General features: G+C 35.0%; 2 protein-coding genes across 2 annotated transcripts in view; one reads left to right on the top strand and one right to left on the bottom strand.

The window, feature by feature from the left end:
• Nucleotides 1-21051, bottom strand: part of LOC126978370 (uncharacterized) — a 275304-nt gene that overhangs the window by 171567 nt on the left and 82686 nt on the right. The window lies entirely within an intron of this gene.
• LOC126978335 (myb-like protein Q) overlaps nt 1-21051 on the top strand; it is a 149161-nt gene that overhangs the window by 67493 nt on the left and 60617 nt on the right. The window contains exons 3-4 of the mRNA XM_050827075.1: nt 3964-4026; nt 17360-17496. Coding sequence (XP_050683032.1) covers nt 3964-4026; nt 17360-17496 — 200 coding nt within the window. The remainder of the gene's footprint in view (nt 1-3963; nt 4027-17359; nt 17497-21051) is intronic.

The following is a 21051-nucleotide window of genomic DNA, read 5'->3' as shown; positions in this document are numbered from 1 at the left end:
GCGGTTATTCATGTGGTTTAATACAATATTCATTTATTGCACTATCGTACATAAAAATGACAATTCATATTACATAAAAAGTTTAACAATTCAGAACTATTACAATTATTTTACAGTAGAAAGTTTATCCCTCAGAAAAATAAATTTTCATCCATATTATACTGTACAAATATTTAACGGCTGAGATTCGATTATTTGACGTGTTTCGGCTTTACGATCACAATAGTCCAAAGACCGCCCGAGCATTAAGTTGAAATAGCCGAATTATAATTAGTTAGAAGTACAAATCTTTTATCCATAATTTCTACGACTATCTTACGAACTTTAAATCAGGTCACGTGTCCTGACGCAACTTTAACATTTTATACCCTTCCCAACAAAAGTGCTCAACGCCGCTAAAGAATTTTATACTTCAAAAACACGAGATCGCAACTCAGTATTAACGTGATATTACGGTAAGCGTACGACAACTGACAAGGATGGCACAGCACTACACTGCAGGCGCGCGAGGTGAGGCGTGCGGACAACGGGGGGAGTTCCATCTCTTTACCTCAAGCCCGACTGCATTCAACTCGCGTATATGTCCTCTATCAATGCCGACATTTTCACTTAAATTTTCAGTGACCCAGTGGAACAAAAGTATTTAAATTTTGGCACCCTATAGAGGGGAGTTATCATAATTCATACATTGAAGTCATCTCATAGCACTAATGGATGGATTCAGCAGCACCATTTCATCTGCCTAGTGAATATTATTTATATAGAGTCCATAGTTTCTTAACCTTATTTTGCTCACCGCCCACTTTGAGACTATGTTTTTTTTTGGGTTTTTTCGTGTATTTCTTTGCCTTTTTAGGCTATATTTTTTAATCTACCCACGCCCCATCTTCGCCATCTCAATCCCCCTAATTTTCTCTGGGTCTTCTACTGCCCCCCCGAAAGTCTCTAACGCCCACAAGGGGGCGTTATTGCCCACGTTGAGAACCTATGGTATAGACCTTTGTCAATAAGATATCCTTAGCCTTGCGGAGTTCAACGATGAGTTGATTCAAATACAGAATATAGAAGTGAGGTTAGCTTAATCCTCCATGATTCACGCCACCTTCCAACCGATATACATCCGATAATTAATCTTTCCACCGTACACAGTTTCTTTGATTGCGATACCAATACTTAAATATTTATATAACCTCGTGTGGGAGAAATTATTCAGATTCTAACTAGTGCCACTAGACATCAACCAAACAAGATCGTCGATCGGGAGGACGTCTACCACTTTTATAAACTTTGTTTTCAGACCCTGTGTACGTTAGAAGGTTTCTTCTTTCGAAATACCTATCAGACTACCATACATTTATTCCAATAGAAAGCTAGCAGCAGTGACTAGCATCATCATTCTAAGCAAACATTCCCTAAGCTCTGAAGGAAAATCTATTAAACATAATATAGAATAATTCAATAGTTACTAGTTTGATCGCTGCCTTTTTCTCCCCATATTATTTTATTTGTAGAATAAGAAGTGTTTAATGATTTAGGTATTATCAAATTAAACATGCATTCAATTATCAAAGTTATGTGGTCTGACGAGTAAACATTATACAAAACAGTTTACTACTATGGATCTCGCTGCACTACTCGTAACACAATGGTCTAACCAGCGAAGTGTGCCGTTAGCTGCAGTGCTCTTAAGCGTAAAAGTATCCTCCGCTAACAATTCGATGTCAATACATGGGGCACACTAAAAGTTTTGCACTTCTAGCTAATCGGAACTATTTGAATTTCGAATGTTGCAACCTTCGTAGTAATAAAAAAATCAATTGGCGGGAAATAATTTGTCAATCAAAAGGGAATTAAGTCGAAAATATTTTAGAGCGATGATTTTTTTATGATTTTTAAAGTTCTCTCTCTCCGCAAGACTGTACCGCTCGTCTTCAAAATGCTTTTGGGAGAGAAGCACTTTGCTTAAGCACCATGAGGCGATGGTTTGCTGAATTTGAGAGAGGTTGGGTTTATTTACATGATGAATTTCGTGAAGCCTTCAACTGCTGTCAACAAAAATAATGTGGTTACTGTTAAGGAGCTACTTGAAGAAATTCCGCGGATTACCTATGACAATTCAGAAAATTTTGGTGAGAAAACGTGCTAATGAAGTGTGACCACGGACATTCTAATGCTGTTTATGACATTGTCACAGGAGACGAAACGCGGATTTATTGTTTTGAACCCAAAAAAAACAGCAATCTTGTGAATGGGTCTTTGAAAATGAGAACAAAAGTGAGGCAGGCGAGAAACGTTGGTAACACTCTTTTGATCTTCAAGTGGAATTATGCAGATGGGACCCGTAGCTGAGAAAAAAAATGCGATTATTTTTTTACAAACGTTCTCGCCTGCCTCACTTTTGTTGGCCTGTTCTCATTTTCAAACACCCATTCACAAGATTGCTGTTTCTTTTCGGGTTCAAATCAATAAATCCACGTTTCGTCTCGTGTGGCAATGTCATAAACAGCATTAGAATGTCCGTGGTCGTACTTCATTTGCATCTGTGTGCACCATTCCACGCAAGCCCGCTTCTGTTCTGCTATCAGTTCATGAGGGATCCAACGACAACAAAGTTTCCGAACTTTAAATTCTTCGTGTAAAATTTTATAAATTTGACTCATACCAATCTCCAGTAGTCCTCGAATTGTCTAATAAGTAATCCACGGTTTTTCTTCAACCTCTCAAATCCGACTTCTCTCAAATTCAACAAACCATCGCCTCACGGTGCTAAAGTAAGGTGCTTCTATCCCAAAAGCATTTTCAAGACGAGCGGCTCAGTCTTGCAGAGAGAGAGAGAACTTTTAAAATCATAAAAAATCGTCGCTCTAAAATCTTTTCGACTTAATTCCATTTTCGTAGCGGGCGTAGAACTTTGATGTGAAAAATCAAATACGAATATTTCTCCCGATATGTTCGAAATTCAAATAGTTCCGATTAGCTAAAAGTGCAAACGTTTATTACGTTTATTAAAAAAACACTTACCTGCATAATCGAACGATGGGATCTTCGAGTGCTATCCAAGTACATACAAAAGTTTTCCATTATTAATTAAAACTAGATAGTCAAGTCATTTCCTTTTCTATAAGTTTTACTAAAGTTTTGCTTTACCGGCAAACAACAATTTTGTTTTAGTTCATAGAGCTTCAACTTTTTACTGAACACTGAACAATTTCATAGAAAATATAAAAAGAAAATTCCCTTAGGGAATACTTGTAAATACAGCTACAGGGTCGGTGAAATAATTATCAGATAAACTTTTAGACTACGCTATCAGAAGGCTGTCTTGAGCTGTGTTCGATAATCTACTCATCTGGCCTTTTCAGACAAAATACTATTACTCTCAGGTGCGTGCATTGGTTTTCTAGCAAGGTTAGCACTATTGATACAAGTACCTAATAATATAATATTTAGAAATTTAAGTATTACATATAACGCGAAGAGGTTAACGATGTGATTTACTTTCGAGCCTCGATATCAATTTGCCATAAAGCACTTACACGATCGTATGAGTTAGCAAGCTAAAACTTATTGGGTGGGTGTTAAATAGAAATTTGATTGAAAAATAACGAAACGATTTAGGTTCTTATTAAGGTAGGCATGGCCTCATTGTACATATGGAGTGCACGCCCCTAAACATTCTCTTACTTATAAAGACTGCTAAGGTCTTAAGGTCTAAAAGTAGTCGTTGATACTAACTAAGTTATAAATTTTATGTCTTGCCTCTGTAGTTTTTGTGTTCATATTTAGAACGTTTTCCTTCCTATGTAATATTTATTTGATTTAAAAAGTGTACAAGCACTTGCAAATACTTTTAAAGTACTTTAAAAAATCTTACACTTGAATTAAAACAATACCAAATGAGCAAGCTAACTCGATATATTATAGTGTCACCTATTATTTTATTTATATTTGTTTTTGTTGCAGAATGCCCTCCAGACATATGCAACGAAGAAGTTCAAGCGGATTTAACGACGGCACCACTAACAAGTAAGCTTGTATTTTTCGTTATGTTATTTTGTTCCTTTTCGTTAACTTCGTCGTTTCTACAAATGAGCACAAATAAGTCACTGAAACTTTGAACATTTCAGTTTCAGATATTCTACGAGCTGCTTTTAACAATGCTATGATATCTTACAATTTTATATTTACTTTTTATGTTTGTTGTTTTTACAATTATAATATTTTTTACACCCATTTTGTTATTTTAGGCGCGTTGATTACCATTTGGGGGCTTTTTACTTACACGTCTGCGCTATCATTATCGGTTATGCAAAACTTATTTGGGTTAAGATGACTTGGTTATTTAAAGTTAGGCTTACATTTATTTTAAATTATTGTATAGAAATAAATAAGTATTTCGTATCGTTAATCTTCACTTAATAAGGTTTTCAATAATATCATGTGATCGTTACCACAGACTGCTTCTCAAGTACAGATTTGACAGAATATTATTGCTATAAATTAAGTTTAATGAGTTTGAACAGAAACTTCTTACTAATCGTCACTTTGTAGAAGTGAAACTTCTATAGAATCGTTGTTATTTGACACTAGATGAAACGAAAAAGCCAGATGATAGAGACACAAACAGGTAAAAATTTATAAGAGCGACATCTCAAGTCAATTTCCTAATATGCAAATATCGGGGTTGAGCAGCAGATGAAGCCACAGCCTGTGAGTTGAACAAAGCATACAAGATTTTATGACGATACGCCACTCGAACGATTAGCTCAGTTGGTTAGAGCCCTGGCACGGAACGCCAGAGATCCACATCGTTCATAAAAAAAATTGTATATTAAATTTTATTCGTGTAATAATCCTAGAAGTGAATGTTATCACTTTAAAAATATAACAAATTGTTTAGATTTACAAGAGCGACATCTCAAGTCAATTTCCTAATATGCAAATATTCGGGTTGAGCAGGTTATCAACTGTAAAGTAGATCCTGTAGATGAAGCCACAACCTGAAAGTTGAACAAAGCATACAAGATTTTTTGACGATACGTCTCTCCAACGGTTAGCTGAGTTTGTTAGAGTACTGGCACGAAACGCCAGAGGTCATGGGTTCGAGTCCCGCATCGTTCATAAAATTTTGTTATTCACATTTTGTTATTGATTGTATTATTAACACAGTTACCACAAATTAAGATATCATCCCCACCATCTGGATGTGTGGCGATCCTCCACAGTGCGGTTTTCAAGGAGCATTCTTCCACTTACTACAAACCGGTGGAATAAGCATCCATGTGCGGTGTTTCCAGGACGATACTATATGGGTACCTTCAAAAAAAGCGCGTACACCTTCCTTAAAGGCCGGCAACGCTTCTGTGATTCTTCTGGTGTTGCAGGAGAATATGGGGGGCGGTGATCACTTAACACTAAATGACCCGTACGCTCGTTTGTCCTCCTTTTCCATAAAAAAATATACCTTCGAAAATATGCGCCAAATGACAAGTGCAATGTATAGATATTTATGTGTGACTAGTAGACTGGTGTGATTAAAGTGACACTTAAACTTGTGGTCACCAATATCTCTAACAAAGTGCATGGAGAACTGGGGCATGTGTCCGACTTACACCCACCCTATAACTATGTTCGATACTGCTGCAGATAATGTCAAGATACATTTTGCTACAATATAATGTAGTGTATGTAGCTAGACTACAGCTTATTTATTTATTAGGTTTATACAATCACTTATGTGACGAATTCTCACAATCAAGTTACTGGTGTATACTGTATGTGCTTGCTACGTGACAACAATTATATTATTATTTTTTACACTCTTGCTTATTACTTACTTATACTTCTTACTCAATTACTAATAATTGCACAACTTGACTTATTCAACGTCCGTCTCCGACTAGACGCTCGATCAGAATGCCACCACTTTTTCAAAAGAATCGAATATATACCTTTCATTTTTCATGGACTACCCACATAACGGCATTACGAATCGAACAAATTACTAATATTGATTAAAACGTATAAATCAATTATAATCATAAATAATAAAAATAAACTTGATTTAACCGACTGATTTGTAAAACAATAATAAATTCATTACACTTTCAATAATACACATAAATATAAAAAGTAGAACTAAAAACTAGGAACTAAATGTAGTTGTGATAGTGATAGTGATAGTGAATAAGTTAAGAATTAAACAGTTTTTTTAGTTAATAAATGAGTAGGTTACATAGTTATACACAGTTACATTAATTTTCAGTACATACATATACAGATAAAATACACGTAAATAATTAATTTATTATTTCCTACACAAGGATGTGAGAAAACTGAATTTCTTAGTTAAGAGCCATCACGCCTAATATTAAAAGTTCAATAAAATTAGACATGTATAGTTTTTGAGAATATGTCAATGTCTAGTTTGTTTTCCATACTAAAGAAGCAAACACAGAGATTATTCACAACAGATTTTATTGTCTATGAAAATATTTACGGGTCATTTTATAATGTAATCAATTATTTTATGTAGTCACTATATATTATAAAACAAAGTCCTCTGCCACGTCTGTCTGTCTGTCTGTTCGCGATAAACTCAAAAACTATTGCACTGATTTTCACGCTCTTTACACCAATGGATAGGATGATAGCGTGGTTCTCGAGGAAGGTTTTAGTTTATTATTTGTTAAGCTTTTGTAAAGATTTCGATGGTAGGGTTATTTAGGGGATTGAGGAATTGGGGTATTTCAACGGAAGCGCTGTCTAAGCCCTTTGAGATATTATAACAAATTAATATATGGTGGAATTGTGTAACTTATATAGGTCTACATCCTATAGCCAATAGCCTACAGCGGCATATGTATCTATCTATATGTACGAGTATATATCTTCATGGCATCTTAATACTTTAAAAACGGTAGTTGAAGGGTATGATCATTCAGATATAGTTTTTTGTTTCATTTTTAACTAATTAAATTACAAATTTCCGATGGCTTTAGACTACATTATTCTTGAATACATAATTTTTTTTCTATTGACAGAAAAGCGTCTGTCGGGTCAGCTGTATAACAATAGTAATTATAAGAGCCGTTGATAAGTAAGAGAGAACCGTTTGAATTATAATGAAAAACATATTTTCGCTTATTAAGGTTTTCAATAATAATGTTTTTTCCATTATTATCCAGTATCTATAAATAAATTGTAGTATGTATAAATACTGATATAAAAGAAGCAAAAGTATGACAATGGAACCGAATGTTTTGCAATGTATGTCGAAGGAAGGGTTGTTGTAAAGAAAAGAGGGTAAAACAGAAATGGGCCATGTGTGGTTTGCCGCGGCCTAGAAGATTGCTTGCGGCGCAACAGTAGCCAGCCACTAACCCGCTTTCTAGCTACTCGTATTATGTCGTTTAGTTTTAAAGCTAGACACAAAATATTGTATTTTGTTTTAGACGTTATGTTATTATAAAATAATTGAGTTATGTGTGTACTAGGTAATATAAATGTTATAATATTATATATATAGTGTGTATTGTATTAGAATCATTATTTAGAAATCAATTAGTCATAGTGACTACATAAAATTAAAACTATCATTACGTGGAAGCGTACCAAGAATACTGGCAGCATTTTTGACGGTATGTTATATTTTTTTACTGCCTAACTGAAGTCACTGTGATTTTTTGTTGCAATCATACACTGATAGCGTATAGATAACCAGACAGCGTTATAATACGTGACCAAATTTGATTTATCAATATGTGCGCTAGCTTGTTATTTAATATTCATTAATGCTTAGCGTGGCGGACTGTTTACTACTTGTCAATCAAACTCGGTTATAGTTACAAAATATTACCATTTTTTTCTATCTTGCTCTATCTCCGTAGTTCTTTCTTGCGCACTTTTTTGTCTATGCGTTAAAGTTCCGTGTATAAAATATATGAACTATTTTGTAAAAAATTGTGTTTATATTAACTATTTCGTAGGTTAAAAATTACCAAAAAATACTGTTTTAAATATCAAAATATTTTTCAAATAGAAAACAATTTTTTGTAATAAACTTAAATAGGTACTCATAGCTAGTGATAATTTTATCTCGATATTGCATAATATCTTAATTTCCATTTTTTTTTTCAATTATCTCACTACATTTCTTCTTAGTTTTAAAGATAAATATAATAATAATAATAATTATATCATATAATTATTTTATTTTATGTTGATTTCAAATTATTTACAATCTCAGTTAACAGGAATCCTCCATAAAATCCAAACCGAGTAACAGATAATTATCGTTAGTAATATAAATTTAGCCAAATATTTTAGAAATTAATTAGAGAAAAAAATATAAACATAGAAATGTCTTGTTTACTATTATTGTTAATTGCCTTGTCTGTCCAAAAATGTATACGTTATACCAATAAATATGTACAGGGCGTCCCACGGCTATGTCTCATGGAGGGTAAGAAAGACCTTAAATATTGTAGATGTAACATTTTACGTAAAGACGACTTTAAGATAATTTTCATAAAAAAATCAGTATTCATCGATTTTTAAGTAAATGCCTGATTGAGCCCGCTACACGAGAAAAAAATACCCTGTAGCTTTATCATTCCGATCTAAAGGCTTCATGATAAGGGCATAATTTTTGCTACATAAGATTGCATCAGAAATAAAAGGAACATAATGATCTTTAACATCTTATATATAAAATTCTCGTGTCATGGTGTTAAACATTGAACTCCTCCGAAACGGCTTGACCGATTCTCATGAAATTTTGAGTGCATATTGGGCAGGTCTGAGAATCGGACAACATCTATTTTTCATCCCTCTAAATGTTAAGGGTGGTCCACACGAATTATATTTATTAATTTTTTTTAAATTGGTTAATTATGAGTCAGCATTAAAAAATACATACAACTTCAAATTTTCACCCATCTACGATCAACAGTTACTTTTGTATCGCGATTTTAATATCGGCAATACAACGTTTGCTGGGTCAGCTAGTTTGATATAAAATATTGTTTAGAAAAATGGAAAGCTGACATTGCCGTAAGGATATACAACAACTGACATTATCATGCATATACATTCACCATATTACAATAAAAACGCAAAGCATCTTAACATAATAGAACACATAATATGATTGTTTACATAGGAATAAACACAATTATAATTGTATGATGCTGCAATACGAGTATGTAACAAAATTCAAATATTTAGGTCTCAACATTGAAATAAACTTTAACTGGGCAATGCATAAATTGTAATAAATTGAGATTTGTACTAGGAAAATATTACCACTAAAAGAAAATATGAAATTTAGATACATTAAAAGTCGTATACTACGCGCTTGCAGACTAATTTTTAATTATGGTTTGGTAGTGTATGGGCGAACATTTATATCTTACACTAGTTGACCCGACAGACGTTGTTCTGTATATCTATACTAATATTATAAAGGGGAAAGATTTGATCGTTTGTTTGTTTGCATTGAATAGGCTCCGCAACTACTGAACCGATTTGAATAATTCTTTCACTTTTGGGAAGCTGCATTATCCCCGAGTGTTATAGGCTATATAATATTTTCAAAAAAATTAGGGATCCCTACTAAAAGTCCAGTAATGTAACCCAAGGTGTAAAAATACATACGCGAACGACGTCGCGGGGTATCAGTTAGTAATAAATAAAATAATCTAAACAATTTGTTATGTTTTAAAAGTGATAACCCTCACTTCAAGGATTAATACACAAAATATATTTGAAAAACAAAATTTTACGATCGATGCGGGATTCGAACCCACGACCTCCGGCGTACCGTGCCGGTGCTCTAAACCACTGAGCTAACCGTTTGAGTTTGTTATAACATTCTGTTTGATTTGTTCAACTCTCAGGTTGTGGCTTCATCTACAGGATCTACTTTACAGTTGATAACCTGCTCAACCCCAATATTTGCATATTAGGAAATTGACTTGAGATTTCGCTCTTGTAAATCTAAACAATTTGTTATGTTTCACCTTCTAAACCTTCCCTGGACTTCCACAAATAATTCAAGACCAAAATTAGCCAAATTGTTCCAGCCGTTCTCGAGTTTTAGCGAGACTAACGAACAGCAATTCTTTTTTATATATATATAGATTCGAGACATTAAGAATCTACGAATTTGGTTGATTAAATATTTAGTAACTAATTAAATAAATAAAGCATGCAAAAAAGAGAATCATAAGTTATTTTATATATATAAAATACTACCGATAGAACAGAAAGTCGAATATTTAATAGGCGTAGAATGCTATTAAAAGTATAAAGAGACTCTGTATAATAAATATAATACTTAAAGGGTTAGGGAAGAAAAGCTAATTAACAATAAAAAATATAAAATTATTACGATAAACGTACATATATATGGTACCCTATGTATTTAATAATATATACATATTAAGACAGACACCCAAGATAAAGATTGGATTACTTAAGAAATTAGGTAATAGGTATAGAAATATAATATATCATAATAATATAGTTATTCGCAGCTTACATTATTTTACTTTAATTTTAGAACCATTTTATGTTATGTTTGCACATGACTAGTTTATTAGTAGGTTATGTATAAAATCAATGACAGCATCTCACCGATAAACGTAACGTTTGGCGTGTAAATAAACGTAAGTTAAATGTAAGTAGATACATGTAAATAAAAATAAAAAAATGCTCAATTACCGGTACAATCAGGCAATTGTTTAAAAATCTATGGATTCAGTTTCAATTGTTTTTTAAATTCAAATTAAGTGTTCTTTCAGTAAAATATTACATCTACAATATTTAAGGATTTTCCCCTCCATGTGGCATAGCCGTGGGACGCCCTGTATGTATCTATTGTCTTATAATACATGTCAGAGAAGTTTAGTCACGTCCGCTGAAAGTTCGTCACGTATGACAGGGCCATAAGCAGCTACGTCGGCACATTGGGTATTCGTGGGGCCGTTAGTGTGTGGTAACGCTATTGAGCCGGTAATCCTCCCGTCGCCTTCACTCCACAGTATTATGAAGACTAATTAATATGCAATTCTATTCTTTATACTGTGGCTATTCACACACACCACAAATTTGCCAGTATCACGTTAAAGTAGACTACCAAACTTTGAGTATGTGTTTCCTAAGTTTAATCATGATCGGTGCTAAGATTAAACAAGGTCTTATTTTTTTATAAAATGTGAAACAGGTAGTAGTATCTAGTAGTTATTAGAAATGACATCAAAAAGAATTCTAAAGGAATCAATTTAGAGAAAATAAATGCCTTTTATGCTTTTTAACATATAATATACATGCTATTAGACTATAAAGGACACACACAGATAAAATTAATATAAGTTCTTAGTGATATTTGAAACTTAATCTTATTTGATTTAATTTTATGCTCGTCGAAAATGGCTTCATGTTATTTTATGTGCTGAATTTCTAGATTACAAATACACAGTCAGAATACCAGAATAATCTTTGGCGCCAACTGCGCTACCCCTCACTTATATAAAGAATATAATATAATAAATTCAATCCGTTAATTGACATTAACATTGAATACCATAACATTTTTCCAGATTAATTATCAGTAATCCACGGACTAGTAAAAAAATAAGGACTCCGTGTCACCTTACATAACAGTGTAGCACCAAAACAAGCCGATTTACGTGTAAATACATAGCCATACACACACTTACACTACTACAGGCCGATAGGCGGCCATTATGAGAATTGTCATCGTCTGTGACAGATTAGTTTGCGTCTCGATAAAATATTTTAAAAATCCGGCGTGCGTTGTGAAAAAGTGTAAAAACGATACTATATAAGTATTAAGTGTTATGAAAAAAATTGTGTAACTAGTATCCCCCTTAACACACTAGCATAACCGTGCTTCACTTCCTAATATCACGGCGCGGAGTCCTTCTTATTTTACTCGTACGTGCAGTAATCTAGTCAGCCAGTCCTAAGTGTAATAATCCACTTTGTCGTGTAATATATATTTTTATTTTTATTAAGTTTCCTTGTTTTATTATATATTTAGTTACGTTAGATTCAGATTTTTGTTAAATCTAGTTGTAATTTTAAATATAAAGTTAAACATTATATTGTTCCCCTAATATTTTTAAACAATTCTAAAATTATAAGTTTGTGATTTCAATTTCAATAAGATATTTCATACTCTTAAATTAGTTTTTTATATTTTTTTGTTTTTCTCTAGTTTTAATTGATTCCTGTTTTTAACTCACTTTTAGATTTATAAAGTAATGATAAGCTAAATTGGCATTGTAGTTGTACCTTTAAATGATTTTGCAAACCCTGTGCATGTGATGTAAATTGTAAATAGTTTAAGAAATATTATTTATGTAAAATCGCTGGTAGACCCAATAAATAAATAGATAATAATAATTCTTTCTAATTATAAATGCGAATATGAGTTTGTTTGAAACGCTTACACGCCGAAATTTTCCGTATCAATAAAAACGCTTCTTATGATCGTTAGGGAAATCAAATGAAAAATATTTAATTATTAATGAAACGCCATCTAGCTTTCCATCTTAAAATTAAATATACAGGTTAAAAATAAACTTTAACCTTCTGTTTTATTTTACTATTCAATTGAGTTTTGTATCAGCCGTTTACAAACTGTATTTTTATAATCATATTAAAAAAACGCTAAATTAACAAAAAAAAAACAATGAAAAAGTTAATGATTTTTTAGAGTTAACGTTTTGTTTCAATTCTATTTTTCACTATAATTTATATTTTTCTTCAACGCCATCTAGCGGTTTCAATAAAATAAAAATAAAAGAGGTTAGGTATCTCCTTCTATTTATTTTTTAATTGAATTGGGTGAACCAATCAACGGTAAAAAGCAGCTGTTTTTAGTTCAATTATGCTCTTTTGAACGCTTTATAATATAAAACACGCAATTACGTTTGAAAGCTTATGAATTAAATGGTTAGTTATTTTTTAATTCAATTTTATTGCTAGGTTTTTTTTTATTTTTCTGTCGGATCTAAGCATAGAGTAGGGATGGTTACTTACATAACTATTAGTTTTTGTGGTTAGATACTCAATATTTATTTTCAGAAGAGTATCGCAAAAATAAATCCAATTATCTAAGAATTAAACATGGGCAGCAGGAATATATTTAATAGAATTCAAAAATTTTAAAATGCTTTTACGGCTTGTAACGAATGAAAAATAACGAAAACATTATTAACGTTCGAAGGATTTTTATCATTTATAAGCATAGCCACAGGTAAAAGCTAGTATATTATAACTTACTTATTATGCAATAGATATGCCATATACTCACAGAACAACACAATTTATGCTTCTTGCTCTGGGCGACGCATACCAAAGAAATATTAAACTAGGGCGCCTTTGAGTAATTATGCTATGTACACGCTAATAACACTTCCGCTCCCTTTTAATATTATATATCTATAAAAAACACGAGGTCAAAAGAAATGTTTTTAGAAACTTTGACTGATTCTCTGTTTTTCTCGAAAACTACTTAACTTACTTAAATGTCATGTGTCCGTATGGTGTTGTTTCAAGATTCTCGTAGCATAGAAACAAGAAAGTCAGTCAGAAAGTCAGAAAGTTAGTCTCGTGCCAGAGTTTGGTGGGTCAACATCTCCTGAGGATGCTTCATGTAGAGGCGAAACATGTGTCGAATTGTTTGTAGACGAATATTGGCGGAATTAACACTCAAGAAAACTCAAAACATTTGTATAATTATGGATTTCTGCAAAATAATGCCTACTTCAATCAATTTTAAAACAAGAAAGCTGCCTGGACAAAGTCACTGATATAGTTTTCAATAACCTATCTATCCTTAGTCTAACTTACTAGACGTAGACAAATCTATCCTTTTACGCTTACTTACATTTCAATAACCTATTGACAGATAAGGTTGGACTATAACTATATTGGACATGACTATGGATAGATAAGATCTTGTTAATAAATAGTGACAGCAATGTATCCGTAAGTTAAACTAAGGGTAGATAGGTTATTGGAAACGGCCGTTATAGTCTGAGCACGTGATTTTATTGCATCCAATACCAGTGTTCAAACTCTATCGAGCACTCTTTCAGTCATACGTAGATCGCTCGTTTGACATTTTATTGGATTGGTATTTGAACTCTTTGTACGTAGGTCCGAATTAAAAAAGGCGGCTCAATACATAACCCGTGATTAAGCATGTTTTGTCTCCGTTATGAAAGTTATGAAGACAGTGACAAAACACGGATAATTTAATGAGATGCTTTTTGGAATAAAAGGCATAAAAGGCATTTATTTTCTCAGTATTGATTCCTTTAGAATTCTTTTTATGTCATTTCTAATAACTACTAGATACTACTACCGCTTCGGAAACAAGTGGCGCTCTGAGAGAGAAGAAGCGGCGCAAGAAACTCTCCCAGAATTCTTTTTTTGCGCTCTTTTCAATAAAAATATACAATATTTTACAGTCATTTCCATTGTTATAAAATAATCACAATCTAGTCCCAGGCTGTCCGATCATTTAGATATTCAGCAGTGGAGTAATAGGATTTACGACAGAGCCATTTTTTTATAAAACATTTAAATTTATTTATAGATAATTCCTGAACAGTGGCTGGGACTTTATTATAGAAGTGTATACATTTACCCTTAAAGCTATTATGTATCTTATGAAGCCTACTAGAATTAGTTACAAGCAATCCCTTATTTCTAGTGTTATAATAATGAAAATCAATCAATATGAACTGAATTGTTAAAGTTTATTGTGTTTGTATCGTTATGTGGAAGAAAATTACCTATAAAGAGGCAAAAAAGATAGATAAATGAAGTAAAAAATTCTCGCTGACTATCATGTCGTGCCTAAGGCAATTTTGTTCCGAATGAAGTTCCAATGTTGAAAAATTTCATTAGCACTACGTTCACAACGCGATTCGTAAGAGTGAACTCGTTGAGCAAATATTATTAACGAATATAATATCAAAGTAGGGCGAGACATTTACGGCAGCGACGTGGGGCAGTTAATTTATGATACTTTGACATTGATTAATTAGGCTTACCTGTGATAATTTATCAAAAGAAGAAATCACAAAGCAAAAATAGAAAAGAAACTGTTTATATAAGAGAGTTTTATGATCTTTCGTGTATTCAACATGCGGCCGCTCGCTACTTCGCCTGTGCATATAAGAATTTATTTTTGTTTGTTTCATTTTACACAATAATGCGTCACTTAATTTATTTTCAAAATAAAAGAAGCATTTATTGTTACTCCTTAAAATGAAGTTATCTACAAGGTAAGAGTCCGGTATAATTCGAGATTACACAGAACAAAAAGATACACGTATGCAAATATTTAGTCAGAGGCTCCTTTGCACCGGATGCCAGCCAGATTATGGGTACCATAACGGCGCCTATTTATGCCGTGAAGCAGTAATGTGTAAGCATTACTGTGTTTCGGTCTGAAGGGCGCCGTAGCTAGTGAAATTACTGGCCAAATGAGACTTGACATCTTATGTCTCAAGGTGACGAGCGCAGTTGTACTGCCGCTCAGAATTTTTGTATTTTTCAATAATCTTGAGCGGCACCGCATTGTAATGGGCAGGGCGTATGAATTCAGCTGAGGGACTTGCTCGTCTCAAAAAAATGCAATAGTATAGAAAATTTGCCTATTCATAATCATATTATGCTCATTTTATTAAACAAAATATTGTATTGTTATTTTCATATTACAAACAGGCATCTATTTTAATTTATATCAATCATGGCATTCTGTGTTTCATTTTGAAATGGTTTCTTTGAAATTAATTCTAAATATTTATTTGGAATGGTGATAATATAATAATGATAGGATGGTCCATACGATTAATATGTTGATCAGTCTTGTTTTTATCTCTGTTAAATACAAATTTAATTTATTAAATACAGATCTAAAGAGTGTTAATGCCAAGTGGTATTCTATCATTTGTTTACCCAGGGTATTAAAAAAAGTTCGCGTAAGACGACCAAAAAGCCGCCTTCTACTACATCATGACAATGCTTTTTCACACACGGCCATACTACATAACTAAGTTATTTATAGCTTCCAAAAAAGTACAACTCGTCACCCATCCTGCACATAGCCCTGACCTAGCACCCTCTGATTTATATATTTTCCCCAAAATCAAAGATTTGATGAGAGGGTTCACTTTTACAAATACCGAAGAGGCAGTGATAGAATTTAATCAGCACGTAGAAAACATGCCTTCAGATCTGTGGTCTTCCTGTTTTAAAATTGGTTCGATCGCATGAAAAAATGTTTAAAATGTAAAGGAGAGTATTTTGAAAAGCTATAAACAGAATATTTGGTTATAACATGTTTTTTTAAGTAACGGAACACTTTTCGTGTGACCTACGTACACATTAATAAAAAAAATTAGAAGTCTGAACTTATCTTATCTAAAAGACTTTGTTTTCGGCTTGTCTTCATTCTTTTTTTATAACCCTTGAGAGACATAAAACGCATTTATTTTTCTCAAAATGGATTCCCTTAGAACTCTCTTTGATGTCATTTCAAACACCAACACTAGCTAAAAGTCTAAGCGTTTGTATTATTAGTAGTTGATTTGATTTAATCACTAAACGATTCTCATTACTTCATGTTGTACACAGGCGGCGAAATAATCCGACCCCTAGGGTTCTCAACGGGGTTTGACAGGGTTGCTAGCAGAATACTTATCAAAGTAATTTCAATAATTTGTTGATATCTGTACCGGTTATTTCTATCCCCACATTATTTTATTTAAAGGACTTGGTACATGTTTTTGTTCCTCAACCCTTTAAATAATAAATATTACCTTTGTTTCTATTGGAGAAAATTTTCAATGATTCAAATATTTTAAAATTAAGAAATATGTTTTATTATGTACAGGAGGCTTTTGTCCTGCAATGGACGTCGTCCGGCTGAAACAAAATGGAAGAAATACAATTGCATATCTAGAATCTTCCAGAAATAAAATTGGCATAAAGTCATAACTAAAAATAAACCAAGAATATGCAAAATGTTTACAAATAGACATTTTGCTTATGATTGGTTTATTGGGACGTATAACGTAGTCCGCCTTGGTTTATTTTTAGTTATGACTTTATACCATATTTATTTCTGGAAGATTCTTAAATATGCAAATGTATTTCTTCCATTCCATTTCAGCGGGAAGACGTCCACTGCTGGACAAAAGCCTCCTGTATATAATAAAATGTATTTGTAATTTGTATGGCCATAGAGTTTAATCTTATAATTTGCAACACTGAGGATGGTCTCTACATTTCTTTCTTCTTCTGTTAATAGGCGAAGAAAGTGACTCGGGTGACATTGAAGGACGCCTTTCAAACGAGAGCTCACCGTTAAGGCAGCGCCGAGCTGGCATTCTAAAAGGTGGAAGACTCTGGAAGTCATTGGACAATGAAAAAGATTCAAATGAAACGGTAAGTCTATTTCTATGACCAAGTGTACATAAGTTTCATGTTTCCTATTATTTTTCAACTGTCGTAGCACATAATATAAAACAAATTTGTGAGTACTTTTAATAATATACCGGATATTTTATTCGTTAATGGAAAAGTCATTACAAATGGAATGGCAGACGATAGATTCGGATGTTGTTTTTGCCTCAAGAATGTATTTTTATGAGATTAGGAGGCCAATAATCGCCTATGGGTGAGATGTTATTTCCACCCATGCTCACTTGAGAGCAACACATGAGGCAACTTTTTTATGTCCAAAGAATATTTTTTGGGTTATTTTGATGTGACAATAATAAAATCTAACAACAATATCTTTAATGCTTTAAAGAGCAAGGTGCAAGATGGACGTACATTATAGTTGTAAAAGAATTTAGATTGAAATCTAAAACATATAAAATCCGCTGGTTTGTTATAATTTAAAAATCTCACTAGATTAGAACAAACTATCTAACTATCTATGTATATATAGGAGATTTCCTTCTACATATCGACTCGTCATTACATGTTTATTTTAGTAATAATATTATATTTATTTGCAAAAAACATAGTATTGAATGGTATTATAATATTATAATAATGTTTTGATAGCACTATTCCTAGCATGAAAATATTTAACTTAATACTTTTACTTTGGAACCATACGGCGTAGAGATTTAAAATTTGGTAGGTTAGATTTTATACTTTTTAAAGAGTATTTTTAAGCTATGCTTTAATAACTTTACTTTTTTTTGTACTAACAGCATCGAAAGTAACTAAAAGGCCCGTTATATATAAGAATATAAGTCCAGGTATATATATATATTTTATATAAGATTGGGCAAACGGGCAAGAGGCTCACGGGTTGGGGAGAGGTGAGGCAACCGCCCATGGATATTCGCAACAACAGGTGTGTCAAGAAATGCGTTGCCGGCCTTTAAGGCTTTTTTCTTAAAGGTTTCTAAGTCGTATCTCTTCGGGAAAACCGCAGCCGGTAATTGATTCCACAAAGTAGTGCGAGGCAAAAAATTTCTAACAAAACGCGCGGTTGTGGAATGCCAGACGTCTACGTGATGCGGGTGGTACTTTGCACGTAATGTCCGGTGGTGGAATTCAGCCGCTGGAATCAACCCGAACAGCTCTTTTTTTTATGGAATAGGGGGATAAACGAGCGTACGGGTCACCTGGTGTTAAGTGATCACCGCCGCCCACGTTCTCTTGCAACACCAGAGGAATCACAAGAGCGTTGCCGGCCTTTAAGGAAGGTGTACGCGCTTTTTTTGAAGGTACCCATGTCGTATCGTTCCGGAAACACCGAACAAGGAAGCCCATTCCACAGCGTTGTAGTACGCGGAAGAAAGCTCCTTGAAAACCGCACTGTGGAGGACCGCCACACATCCAGATGGTGGGGATGATATGTTAACTTAACGAGTCGTGCGAAGGTGGAATTCGGCGGCAGGAATCAGGTTAAACAGCTCTTCGGAACACTCCCCGTGATAAATGCGGTAGAAGACACACAATGAAGCGATGTCTGTACGCAACGCCAAGTGATCCAGCCGTTCGCAGAGCACTGGGTCCCCGACAATTCGAGCTGCTCTGCGTTGCACGCGGTCAAATGGATTGAGCTGTTACTGGGGTGCGCCAGACCAGAGATGACAGCAATACTCCATGTGTGGCCGGACCTGCGCTTTGTAGAGCGCTAGAATGTGGGCCGGCTTGAAGTATTGCCGTGCTCTATTCAGTATTCCGATACTAGACGAGGCTTTAAGGGAAGTGTTGAAGGGAAGTGTTGTTCGAAGAGTGGTGATACGACAAATGGGATTTTTTTAGTGGTAAACGCGCAAACTTGAGTCTTCTGGGGGTTGAATTGGACAAGGTTCAATTTACCCCATTAGGCGCCCTTCTCGAGAGAGGACTCGATAGAAGACACAAGTTTCTCCCGGCACTGGTCGACGATTTTCCGAGAGAGACCTGCATGGCCCATGTATACGGCATCACCAGTGCTGTCGTCTGCATAGCAATGTATGTTGGAGGTGTCCAACATATCATTGATATGCAGAAGAAACAGCGTGGGAGATAGTACACAGCCTTGGGGCACTCCAGCATTCACGGGCTTCGGGTTCGAGCAATATCCGGCGACAACGACCTGTATGCTGCGCCCAGTGAGGAAGCTGGAGGTCCACTTGCACAAGCTCTCGGGAAGCCCAAATGATGGAAGTTTTGAGAGGAGCGCCTTGTGCCATACACGATCAAAGGCATTCGCTTTATCCAGGCAAACTGCCAGGCCTTCCCCCTTTTTTTTCAATAGCCGCCGCCCATCTATGTGTTAGGTATACCAGAAGGTCTCCTACCGACCGACCATGGCGAAAGACGTACTGTCGGTCGTTGATCAACTGGTGACCCTCTAGATATACCAAGAGCTGGCGGCTGATTATGCTCTCCATGATTTTGGAGAGCAGAGAGGTAATAGCAATAGGCCTGTAGTTTGCCGGATCCGAACTGTCTCCTTTTTTTTTTGGATCGGATGGACAAGGGCTGACTTCCATGAGTCAGGGGCTACGCCTTTGGTATAAGAGTGTCGGAATAAACGCGTTAGCACCGGCGTCAACTCAAGGGCACACGTTCTAAGCACGATTGGAGAAATGCCCATCCGGCCCGCTCAACTTCCTGACGTCCAATGAAAACAGAGCTCGCCTAACAGTTTTCTGTCTGAACTGTACTTCAGGCATAGAGCTCTGACACCACGGGATGGTCGGCGGTGTTTTTCCGTTGCCGTCAAGAGACGAGTTGGAGGCAAAAAGAGCGCAAAGGAGATCAGCTTTCTCTTTTGCCGTTTGGGCCAGGGTGTCATTTCTCATATGCAAAGGCGTCAGGGACGGCTGGTTGAAGTTACCAAGCTTTCGACAACGACCAGAACTTGCGTGTTCCGGTCGGGTAAATGGAAAGCTGCTCGCCGATTTTGACGACGTGCTTCGATTTCGCACGGGCGATTTGCCGCTTAAAAAATCTGGAGGCACGGTTATATTTCCTCTTAAGAACTTTGCGGTTCGGATCCTTTGTACCCAGCGCCGCAACCCAAGTTTGATACACCTGTTTTTTGCAGTCAGATGCTGCTTTAACTGACGCATCGAACCAGGGCTGTGATCTGCCACCGGTCGGTACTACAGAGCTTGGTATAAAAATATCCATGCCCTGTAGTATCACATCGGCTACTGCAACGGCGCAGGCACTAGGACCGTCAGAAGGGAAACAAACCTTGCCCCAAGGGTAGGATGCAAAAAGGGAACGCATCCTATCCCAATCTGCTGACTTGTAGTGCCAAACGCAGCGGGTCGCTGGTGGTCTGCGACGTTGGCGTTGGATAGGCACTACACTCCTGACCAGGCAATGGTCGGACGTTCCGAGAGGGGCGTCGACAAAGACCTGATAACCATCGGGATGTGTAATTAGCAGAAGATCTAATAAGGGCGGCATGTGGCTATCCACATCCGGTAGCCGCGTTGGCGACTCAACCAATTGGGACAGACCATACGCCAATGC

The sequence above is a fragment of the Leptidea sinapis genome, chromosome Z (genome assembly GCF_905404315.1).
Source record: "Leptidea sinapis chromosome Z, ilLepSina1.1, whole genome shotgun sequence".
Lineage (NCBI taxonomy): Eukaryota > Metazoa > Arthropoda > Insecta > Lepidoptera > Pieridae > Leptidea > Leptidea sinapis.
Note: the sequence above shows the minus strand (reverse complement) of the source record. Positions and strands in the feature narration are given on the sequence as shown.